At 26.9% G+C, this 12,116-nt stretch overlaps 3 protein-coding genes across 3 annotated transcripts in view; 1 reads left to right on the top strand and 2 right to left on the bottom strand.

The window, feature by feature from the left end:
* Positions 1 to 1,988, bottom strand: part of LOC132940736 (protein dimmed-like) — a 44,376-nt gene extending 42,388 nt beyond the window's left edge. The window contains exon 1 of the mRNA XM_061008465.1: positions 1,855 to 1,988. The gene's annotated coding sequence lies outside the window, so the exon portion shown is untranslated. The remainder of the gene's footprint in view (positions 1 to 1,854) is intronic.
* Positions 1,989 to 6,185: 4,197 nt separating this feature from the next.
* On the top strand, positions 6,186 to 7,598 carry LOC132941551 (superkiller complex protein 8). Its single transcript, XM_061009649.1, has 2 exons — positions 6,186 to 6,899; positions 6,962 to 7,598. Exons 1-2 carry the CDS (start codon positions 6,401 to 6,403, stop codon positions 7,432 to 7,434), a joined length of 972 nt encoding a protein of 323 aa, XP_060865632.1. The 5' UTR covers positions 6,186 to 6,400; the 3' UTR covers positions 7,435 to 7,598.
* A 2,271-nt stretch (positions 7,599 to 9,869) lies between these two features.
* LOC132941552 (ATM interactor) lies at positions 9,870 to 11,697 on the bottom strand. The gene is made up of 3 exons (XM_061009651.1): positions 11,229 to 11,697; positions 10,948 to 11,159; positions 9,870 to 10,889 (listed from the first exon to the last, which is right to left on the bottom strand). The coding sequence occupies exons 1-3, from the start codon at positions 11,391 to 11,393 to the stop codon at positions 10,427 to 10,429; spliced, it is 840 nt and encodes a 279-aa protein (XP_060865634.1). The 5' UTR covers positions 11,394 to 11,697; the 3' UTR covers positions 9,870 to 10,426.
* Between the last annotated feature and the right edge of the window lie 419 nt (positions 11,698 to 12,116).

The raw sequence follows: 12,116 nt of genomic DNA, 5'->3' as shown, positions 1-12,116 counted from the left end.
GAAATTATTAAGTTTAATATGCAATAACGTGTTTATAAAACGAATTAATTAAACCCAAGTCATTCGGCTCTAGATCGTGCCATCATAGATTACTTTAATGTATTTATTATTTTTGAATTAAAACTTTTATTTATCGAATGTATTTGTATTATAAACATTATACTATTATAGTATTATACAATTTGCAATACACAAATTATAATATGCTTATTTTGTTTTCATAATAATGCAAATTGTTTATTCATATGATAATCAACTCAATGATGTTAAAATATATCTTAAACGTAACATTTTAATATATTATTTCCCTTGTGCTGGGACAGCGTGAAAATGATCACACCAATACCCGACTAAGGATTAACTGTAGCTTTAATCTACCCAGGGGTTATAAATGGTATCTTTATTTACGTGTAATACAACACGCTTAAGCTATGGAATATCCACTCCCTTTAGGCATTTTTTTTTTATTATTTTAACATTATTATACGCGACAGTCTGACTCTGAGTAGTCAATTAAGTTAAAATATTTAATTTCAAAGGCCAGCTGAATAATATTATTTGATTTTCGCAAAAATTGTGGCAGAGTCGAAAGAAAGAATATAAAATAAAAAAAAATCGTATAATATTTCTTTATTGCTGAGAAACTGACTCTAGAATCCAAATACAAAAGAAATATTATTATCACATTTAAATGAGACGAAATAGGAGCACGCAATTATTTTCAAAAAACAAATTCCTATATACAGAGCAACTCGATTAAATGTATATTTGACATTTAATACTTAAACAAGAAGAACTTAATTTACTAATTTAAGTTAAATATTAAAATAACTTGCCAAACTTGCATAAACCACTCATGTATTTTATTTTAAATAATACATAATTTTAGTTTCATGAAGAAAAATAATATAAATTTAAATTATTCAATTGTGAACTTAAATACATTTAATACGACTTTTACATACTAATGGCGCCGTTTGACAAAAAAAATTTACATTATTCATAGTAACGAATGGATAATTTTCCAAACTCAATTTATATTTTATTTTGTTATCATTCAGACTTGGAATTGAGAAACAGTTACTTATTAATGTACCTAAAAATATCCATAAATAATTTTTATAATTTGTCGATTGTTAAAATGGCAATGATGTCAATACGTGTAAGTTATAAAAACATATCATTGGAGAAAATGAGTTTTTGGTTTCTGAGATCTGATATTCTAAAGCGCATATTATATACATATTTTTTCGACATGGGATTAATTTTATTTTTAATTTATGTTTCCACAGAATCCATACAAGATATAAAACTAAAATTGTACAAAACTTGTTAAATATATTGAAGTTGTTCATTAAACATTGAAAAGGCTTCAATTAAAATCTTTATTTTATACTAAAAATCAATTTTCTATAATTACATTCAATAAAAATATATATTTATTCATTAAACATCGAAAAGGCTTCAAATAAAATCTTTATTTTATACTAAAATCAATTTTATAATTTTATTAGGTAAAAAAATGTATTTATCAGTAAAACTATACTAATTTATTTATACTATGAATATTTGTAGCTTTTAAATAAATAAATCTGACTAAAATTATTTAAGAAAAGGAAAATTTATACTATTTACTTGATTGTTATTTTTAGTATTTTTATTGTGTATCCAACAATTTTTTCACGCTAAAGCTCACTACTGAAATTTAAAATGCCTTTATTAGCAGATATAAATTAAACTTATTGTATTGTTAGGTACACTTATATAATATAAAATTAATGTAATTGTCCAATCGTTGAATAAAAGTAAAAAAATAATTATATATAATGGAATAAAAAAAAACTTAAGACTTACTTGCGATTACGATTGCACGATCCACAGAAAAATCCAACAAGTGGCGAATTCTCGGCTGAACGTTCGGGCTGCAACTATACCGTTTCTCTTGAACAGGTGGCAACCTACGACCCGCCCATCCACCCACATGAAAACACAACAGTATGACCTGACGTCACACTTCGGCGCCGACGACAAACTCGATAATAACGAATTTGTGTGTTTACACGCGGCGAGATGTGTGTGCGTGTACTTTTTTCGCCCTCATAATTTCACATGTACATAAAGTAGGTACAACGTATATTATGTACGATGTGTCGTTGTGACGATGCATGTTTACTGAACTGTACTTTTATATTATATTTAAAATGATTATTTTTAATATCAATCATTATTGTCAAGATACATTTTGTATACTAATAAAACATATTATAACATTTGTACGTATGAGATTCTGTTTGAGTATGTTTTACGGTTTTTAAAATAATAATATAATAATGCACACCTATCGTTTGCTATATTATAAATTTAAGAGTTTTGGAATTGATTCATGCACACCATTATTTGTAGGATGTATACATAATAATAACCGTATTAGTAACAATTATTGCATAGAGGAGGTAAAAATTGTCAGTAAAAACCATTTGAAATAGTAATATATTTTAAACAAATTTACATTGTTTTGTGTGTATTATTGGTATATATATTATTTCCGTCATATTGTTATTGATTTATAAGAAGAGTCACTTGAATTTACGATTACGAACCACGAGTATTTATAATTTTTCAATTAAACTTATACAGCTTATTACTGTTATTCTTTAGACAATAAACAATATCTATCTTATAAGTAATTAAGTTGTTAAGTTATATAATAAGTCTTGTAATATTGTATAGAGATAGAAATAGTACCCGAAAGATTACCTATAAAGAATTAATTGTTGTAACAATTAATTTCTTAGCCAATTCAGATCTTAAAACTACCTGTAGTTTACAATTGGAGGTCTAAGTTTTTATATCTTCATATCTCTTTAACTCATCCTTATTCTGATTAATCAAAAACTATAATTTACTCGATACCCAAATAGCAATTCAATCATAATATATAGAGAGGGTCTTATTCGATTACATATATGCTCACGAAGCATACTCACCCCCATTTTCTCCTTAAGTAATGATTTTTTTTTCAAATTCTGATTTGTAGAATTTTTAAGTATACTTAAAGACCTATTTTCGAATACTTATAATATGTATTCTATTTAAGAACTGTAATGGATCCTTTACTCCTGTCAATGAAAATTTATTTTTTCAAATAAGAAGAATAAGAAGATGCTTTTTTACCGTAAATTGTTAAGCATATTTTTTATTTAATTTTAATTTTATTTTATGTAATAAATAAAGCAAAATTCGAACGAGTAGCTTCTGAATTATTAAAATGTAATTATATGATGATAAATTGTCCACGGTAATAAGTTTAAATATATGGATGCTATGGTGATTTGAATATTATAATTTATAGTAACTACCTAGGTATTAATTAATATAAATATATTATAATTTTAATATTTGTAAAATACCTTTGTCAGAAAATAATAATGTGTACCTACTTATTAGACTGAATATTACTTCTATTTTTATATTTTATGTAAAATCATTAATAAGGATTATTATCCTTGTATTAGTATAGTTTCAGTCTAAAACTTTTAGAAGATAAAGTTTAGTAACTCAGAATAAACTACTCGTTATAAATGTCGATTTAGATGCATAAAAATTTACAAAAAAATTGCCTTAACAATATTGAAAATATAAAAAGGGTGGTTCTCATTTTAAAAAAAGAATTTGTATCACCACAGGATATTCCTTAAATGGTATTAAAGATTTAAGTATCTGAAAATATATAGTCTTTAAATATGCTGAATTCAAAATGAAAAAGTCAGAGAATTTCGATACAATATAACTATATAAGCAATATTAATAATTAAATATAAGTGAGTTGAGCATATTTGGTGAATCACACTATTAAATTATTTTGACAATATAATAAAATTAAATTGTTTATTATATTCAACTATTAAACCATTATTATATATATAATCAGTTTTTTACTTATTTATCTAGATTATATAATATTATAAGTTGTGATCGATTAATTAATTCATAAATTATAATTAAATAACTTTAAGTGATATGATATAACTATGATATAACAACTATTTTCGAAAAAAAAATATACATTTTATACTATATTTTATCATTATAATTGCCTAAGTATTTTACTCTATTGAATCACCGCACACAATTTTAATTTCATATTCCTAAGCCGAATATTATTTGGAGTATTTCGATCTATAAAAACCAACATTCGGACTAGTAGTTTATCAGTTAAAGTATTTACATTTTATACTATATTTTATCATTATAATTGCCTAAGTATTTTACTCTATTGAATCACCGCACACAATTTTAATTTCATATTCCTAAGCCGAATATTATTTGGAGTATTTCGATCTATAAAAACCAACATTCGGACTAGTAGTTTATCAGTTAAAGTATTTACATTTTATAACTTTTATGAGTGGAGTAATAGACCAATATTTTGAGGAGTACCCCTGTACCTCTCCACTATCTGCACATCTGAACTTTAAATCCTTAAAATTGATAAACTTTTACTAGCTCTCCAAAAAATATTATGCTTCAGAAGTAGTTTATCAATTTTAGGTATTTATGAAGTTCAGATGAGCAGAGTGGAGAGGACGAGAGGTACAGGGGTACTCCTAAAAATGTTGGTCTATTATACTACACTCATCAATGATTTAAAATTTAAATACTTTAACTAATAAGCTACTCGTCCAAATTTTGATTTTTAAAGATCGAAATACTTCAAAAAATATTCTGCTTTAGAATGAGAAATTAAAAATGTACGTTGTCATTAAAAAATATTAAATCATTGTTTTTGAACGAATTAAAATGTCGTGAATAAATGAATTTCTTATATGCTAAATGGATCACCTGGTACAGCTTTTATAAGAATTCTAAATTATTTTTTTGACTGTAAAATAACCGTTTTTTAATCAATAAACCATTATTAACTAAGCAGAAAGAGCTTACAATAAGTCTCGAAGTCAACCCGCGTAATCCACATATCAATCAAGTGATCTAAAAGATAATTTTTACTTTGCTGGACGTTATAATTGTCTTATCTTCAAACTAAACTATACTACGAAGTTGTTTTTTATAAGAGAAACGTGTTAGTGGTCACTATCGTAGAGTATTATTATTACTTAGTTTTATTTTTCCTCCGATAAAATGATCTTGAATGATGTTAAACTATGTATGTATTTTAATCCATACATCCTTAATCCCAATTCACTCATTATAGTAAATTTTAATGATTTTGTATGATTCCTATCACTATAGTTTTTAATTTAATTTCATTGATATTTATATTTTATACTATTATTCTATGTAGGTACCTACAGATTATGCAGAACTTTATGTATATGGTATTATGGTCATATGGATAATTTGAGTGCAAAAATATCGTATATTAAAGCACGTTTTTTTGTTAATTTTTATGCTTGAGTTTGAATATTATTATTTTTTTTGTTGTGTGTTTATATGCGATTGCTAATTAGTCATTTAAATATTTATGTTATAATATAGGTAATGGACATACAATTTATTTAAGTTATACTGATTATAAATTATAATGTGGATAGTAGTGTAAGCTATGGCCAAATTCCCAAATATTGATTCTCTTTATGTGTATATAGGTACGCATAGAGTCTTCGCGAATTGAACGTTGAAACTATACTCTGTTCGCCGAGAAAATGTGGTTGTGCACAAACCAAAACGAGACGCACCCCGCCACAACCAACCAAATCCCCAGTCCTCGGCTCCAGTCGTGTGCGCCAAGTAATCACATTCTCCCGGCGAAAGCAATATATTATTGTTAATATTTCGATAGACTTATTTGTCTCACGAATCTGCCATTAATCGATTCATTGTATTTTGTTGCCACATATAGCTGTATGGATAATTTTAACGTCGGGTAAGACACGCATTTTGAATATTGTCCACTCTTCTAATATTCTAATACGTACAACGACTGAAACGTACGTTTATCGTTTTAATACAATTATTGTAATATAATATTATCTATAATATTATAACATATATCGTTACATATAATGTCATCTGACCATCACCGTGTAGCTAAATTGCATAGCTAATACGCCGTCTTACAATTTACGTTCTTTACAATAATAACGTAAAACACAGTTGGCGACATTGTTCATCAGTTCTAGGTTATGTTGATAAAACATTTCATTTGAATAACACAGGCTGTTAACAAATAATTGTAATGTTTACAAATTTACAAATCACAAGCTACATAAAAAATAAAAACCCTACATTTGAGTTACCGGTTTTCAAGTACTTGCAAGTAATACAAATTCATAGTCTTGTGTTAAATTATATTGTATACAGTTAAATTGTTTCTTAATGTTATACATGTAATCATCCGTTTGTAAATTGCATGTCAAGTGAGTAATTTTTGTACCGTAAAATGCATACGTTAGCTTATAAACACAGCAATGCTCACGACGATAGTATTTGGTCATGCGATTGGGGTGAATTGCGAACAACAAAAACTATAGATCGAGACGATTTTGATAAAGGTGATGAGTCTGACGAAGAAGTACAAGAACTTTCATCTGATTGTATAGTTACTGGTTCCATTGATGAAACTGTGAAAATATGGAATTATGATAAAGCGACCAATCTCAATCTTGACAAAACTCTTAGCGAACACACACTAGGTGTGATATCTGTTGCACTGAATTCAGATGCATCAATAATTGCATCCAGTGCATTAGATTCCACGTTAATGTTGTGGAACACTACAACAGGAGAGAAAATAAAAACATTCTCAATTGGACCTGTTGAATTATGGACTATTGCATTTTCACCAGATGACAACTACATTATTTCTGGTAGTCATTCTGGTAAAATTAATTTGTTTGGCGTTGAAACAGGAAAACAAGAACAAACATTTGACACTAGAGGTATTTTAATGAACTTAAATTATAAATGTAAAATTAATATGTTTTTTTTTTTTATTTAATAGGAAAATTTACATTGAGCATAGCTTATAGTCCAGATGGTAAATACATAGCTTGTGGTGCTCTAGATGGTATCATCAATGTCTTTGATGTTTTGTCCGGCAAACTTACTCACACACTTGAAGGACATGCTATGCCAATTCGATCATTGTGCTTTTCATCAGATTCAAAATACTTATTAACTGGAGCAGATGATGGTCAGATGAAAATCTATGCAGTTCATCATGCTGAAGTATTGGGAACTGTATCTGGTCATGGTTCATGGGTATTGAGTGTGGACTTTTCACCAGACTGTAAAAGCTTTGTTTCGGGCAGTGCTGATAATACGGTTAAAGTCTGGGATGTAGCTAACCGTAGTTGTTTAAATACATTAAAAGAACATAAAGACAAAGTATGGTGTGTGAAATATAACTCAACTGGAGATAAAATGGTATCAGTATCTGATGATGCATCAATTAATATATATTCATCTCTTTAATAATCTACTAACTTCCAATGTATATAATACCAACTAATCGTTTTTTTATTGATGTATATAATATAATATTATAAACAATACATACCTGTTTCAATTTTTGTCGGTGTAAAAAATGTATTTTAATTTAGATCAATATGAATTAGAGTTTACACAATTACATTATACATATCCTTTGTTTTTTTTAAATAACAACAAAAAAATGAGTACATTTTACTTGAATATGATCCTAAAATATAATTTATTGAATGAAAACTTCTGTTTTAAATTCACCTGCAATATTTTGGGTATTTTTTATTCATAAAAACTCAAAATACATATAAAATTATTTTTAAACTTATTCAATTTTGTAAAAAAGTGTTAAAAAGCATTTAAAAGTGTACTCGAAAATAATTATAAGATATATTTTATCTTGAAAAGATACCATAGTTTGCATTTTATTCAATATAATAAATAACAATATGGTAAAACTTATAGTAATAAAATGTCTCCATTCATGTTATTTTTAAACAAATTTAAGAAGTTCAAAACCCAATGTCAATTGTACATGCGCCCACCAGTAGCCAACGTAATTTGACCTGTGGGTGCCCATCACAATTTGTAGAATTGGTAGATTTTTCTTAATAGTCTATACAGTTATGAATGGCTGATAGAAATTTTTTATTTGTTCTGCTATAGTCGCCTAATAAAGACTAAATACAAAACTAGTTACTGTATGTGAACTACGCGTTGACACCAGCCATGGGTGCCCACTAAGGTTTATTATACTTAGTCTATTTTTACAAATTATAAAATGGTTTTATTTTATTAAAACAAGCTATAGGTAGTGATATGTATTTTGTACATTTGTATGTATCATTAATACTATTATAACCTAATTTAAAATATAGGTATTTTAATTTTTATGAATTTCTAATATATGAAATATAAAATAAATACCCTTCCAGGTTAAAATTCTATCTACGTCTATGCTAATAATTATTAATTAGTCATTGATTTTAATACGTGCCTAAACTATTTCATGTATTTTATACTATTGTCATAAATAATAATGTTCAATGAGTAACTTACTAGATAATAAGCATTAATTCAGGTTAGCAGTAAAATCTATTCATAAAGAATTATTAAAGCAGAACAAAATACAAATTGATTGAAATATGAACGGATAAGTACCCAGGTGGTATAGTTCGTAGCTCATAAGTTTACAATAGGATGATGAATAACTTGTATTATGCTTAATATGTATAGTATATTATACACCTTTTTTTTTTTTTCCGGTTTCAACTGGCGGTAATTGCTTTCGCATTACTTCCGTGAAGTATACTATACACCTAAACGGACTATAGCTAAACATTAAAGTATTGGTCAAAACCCTTCCATACATGAAATTAATTTTATGTCAGTAGGAGATTTTTTTATCCTGTTTGATTTCTTTGGGGACTTTTTTTTTAGTTTACCATTTTATTTAGTTAATTTTCCGCTGTCATGAATCACAATCCCATTAAATTCCATACATCAACCTCTTTCGTGATACATATTATTTCAAAAATGAAACATTAAACAAAAAAAAAAGTTAAATTATATTAAAATGCTCTGTGGAGTGTTCCGTGAGGACTGTAAGTGAATCAATTATAATTGTATTGACTATTAATGAATACGAGATACAGATACCTACCAATATTGGCATTTAAAATTCAAGTTTTGACGAAATTGGATTTTTTCATAACAATAACAATTTTAGTTGTTTTGTTATAGTTAGTTCAAAACTATTATTCATGGGGTCTTGTAACTTTTATGTAAGTATATTAATATACACTAGCATTGTCAAAATATTTAGGTTAAGGAGCCCGTTGCCAGTTTTTCAAATTTTCCACAATTTTATAAAATTTGAAAATAAAACTTATATTTTAATCGGCACTTTCATTATAATACTTTCTGATACTAGTGCTTACATGTAAGCTACAACCCTGGTTTCTTGAACATTTTTACAATCTTATACACATTTTAAATTTAATATCAAAATCTTTAATCATACTATATTTATAATTCTGTTGAATGAGAGAGCACGTGGATTCTGCGCATCCCTCCGCGTCCTAACAAAATGCGTTGGGGAACCAGTTTTAGTCGGTGCGCGACACGGTCTCGCTGAACAGAGTATAGAATTATTAAATTGTATGTTGGCGCAAATTCAACATTTTCCCGAAAAAATATTTAAAACAAAAACTAATAAGTATCTTGAAATACTTTTTAAAATTATTTTACTAATACTCCTGAATATACCTAAAAATAGATAAAATGTTGTTTACTACATCAGAAAATGTGAAACAAATTTGGTTTTTCCTTTAGATTTTCTAAAACTTACCAAAAAAAAATATGCGTTTACTAGAACTTTCAAGCCCTGCTAATAAGTATTTACTTTCTTAATACATATTTAACAAGTAATAATCAAATAGATTTATTTTTATGATTAATTATTTATAATAATATTATATTAAATAAGCCATTTTAAAAAATGTAAAAAAAATAATTTTAGACAAAATAATATTCAATATGTTGATAAAGAATTATTAACAGTTATTCACATTTATGATTTAAAATTAAAGTAGCTTAAAAATTATATTTCATGTGGCAATACAGTGTGTTTACTTGCACTAATGAAGCATAACAAATTTAAAATAATCGTTAAAAAAATAATACATTTAATATAATATATGAGTAGTTTAAAGGGTAGGAAGGTAGGTAAGGTAGGTATTAAAATGCGCTATACTAGCAACTTGTGAACAATGTCTGCACATACATATGCACTTATTTATACAGTAAACAATTAACATGGCGATTGGTGGTGCTAGAAAAAACCCATTGAAGTATTATTAAAATTAAAATAACTAATCATTGATTAACTAAGCAATAATTTGAAACACTACCAAAGGAGAAATTAGACATTATATATTATTATTGTTTTTAATTTAAATACCATTTTGATTTTTTGATTAAATTATATTATATTTGTGTTTAAGGAATTATCATTTCTCATGTCAATGGAGTTATCATTAATTAAAGAACTACAATAAGTCTGTGTTTGAATATTGGTAAATTCTAAATCACCAAATAGACATTCAGACTCGGCAGTTTGAGTATAGATGTCTAAAAAGTCAAAATTGGTTTGTGTTTCTGAATCTAAAAACATTGGATCTGATTCAATTTTTATAGAGTCAACCATAGGATCGGTTTGAGTCTGTGCACATAACCGTCTTATAGGACTAGAAGTAGCAGAAGAGAGTTTTGGATCATTGTATCTTAACATGCAATCCTTATTTTCAAATGTAGTCTGAGTTGACGAATCTGATAAAGTCTGTACATCAGTAACAGTTTGTGTCTGGGTAGATCTTTTGCTAGATTCTAATTCTTCTCCTAATAAGTCTTCTGTGTTTGGCAACAATTTTCTTGTCTTCAAAAACCTATTTAAAAATATGAATAAAAAAAAACTATACTAACGTTTTATAAAATAAATCAAACTTCATAATAGTTGAATATCCTAATCCAATGTTATGCTGTTTTCGTTTTGTATGAGTGAGGAATGCTTCTGGAGATTTGTATTGAATGCCACAATAACAAGAATATATTACTCCGCATGTTATACGATGTGACTTTAATGTTGATTCTAAAGGAAACCCTTTTTCACAATTGTCACATTTGTATTTTTTGTCGGAATGCACTTTGATACAGTGCTATAATATTAAAAAATATATTAACATTTAAATTTATACACAATTAAAATTGTACGATCTAATACTTACTTGTTTGAGAAGTTTTTGAGTTTTAAAAGATTTCATAGATTGACCAAAATGTAAGTTGTACTTACAACCCAAGATTGGGCAGTAGAATGTATCGTTAACAATTTGACCATTGTTTCTTTTTAGACTGCTCTCCGACAACACCATAACTATACAATTTTTTGACATACCTTACGATATGCAGTGCTTACACTTACCACAGATTGTATATTAAATATCAATACTACAAAAAATACACCTTAAACGTAATCAAATGTCAATTTTATTAGATTGACAATTGAACTAAATCTCATTACCTATATGCAAAAGAATTTTTAGTATAATACATGGTACCTAATACCGAGTCCTATTAAGGTACAACAAAAATATAATTTAATATAATTTAATATAATATAATAAAAAAACGATTTTTAACTACTAACTGGGTGAACAATAAGCTAAGCACAATCTAATATTACGCCAAAATTGATAACAGACATTAATAATCACCACGGTTAAAAATATCTTTAATCGTGATAATCACTATAATCACATTTTCCGTGGTTTTAATCACGCGTGATAACAACACGAATTAATTCACAGATAAAAACTTATAGATCATAATATCATGAGAACTTTTTATCCGTGAATTAATTATAGATATAGGTACTCTCGGACTCTAAATCCTAGTTATTGTTGCGGGTTAAATTTGAATTATTTTATAATATTAACTTATATATAACTTCCAAAACCCTCCATTGAAGTTTATGATCAAAGCATTTTTTCTACTAGAAAAGTTGAGAAGTTGAAGTTGTAAAAACATTTTCAAATACCTCACCTAAATGTCTGCAATTATTTAGACTGGACAAAATAAAAATAAAATTGTAATTCATTTTCAAGCTCCCCCCCAAT

Source organism: Metopolophium dirhodum, chromosome 3 (assembly GCF_019925205.1).
Source record: "Metopolophium dirhodum isolate CAU chromosome 3, ASM1992520v1, whole genome shotgun sequence".
Taxonomy (NCBI): domain Eukaryota; kingdom Metazoa; phylum Arthropoda; class Insecta; order Hemiptera; family Aphididae; genus Metopolophium; species Metopolophium dirhodum.
This window is presented reverse-complemented; position numbering and strand designations above follow the sequence as displayed.

Excerpts from the sequence above, each read along its gene's own strand:
- LOC132941552 (XM_061009651.1), bottom strand. The coding sequence starts at position 11,393 with ATGTCAAAAAATTGTATAGTTATGGTGTTGTCGGAGAGCAGTCTAAAA. Across the intron at positions 11,160-11,228 it reads CTCAAAAACTTCTCAAACAA|CACTGTATCAAAGTGCATTC; the intron begins GTAAGTATTAGA and ends TTAATATTATAG. Across the intron at positions 10,890-10,947 it reads GGATATTCAACTATTATGAA|GTTTTTGAAGACAAGAAAAT; the intron begins GTTTGATTTATT and ends ATTTTTAAATAG.
- LOC132941551 (XM_061009649.1), top strand. The coding sequence starts at position 6,401 with ATGCATACGTTAGCTTATAAACACAGCAATGCTCACGACGATAGTATT. Across the intron at positions 6,900-6,961 it reads ACAAACATTTGACACTAGAG|GAAAATTTACATTGAGCATA; the intron begins GTATTTTAATGA and ends TTTATTTAATAG.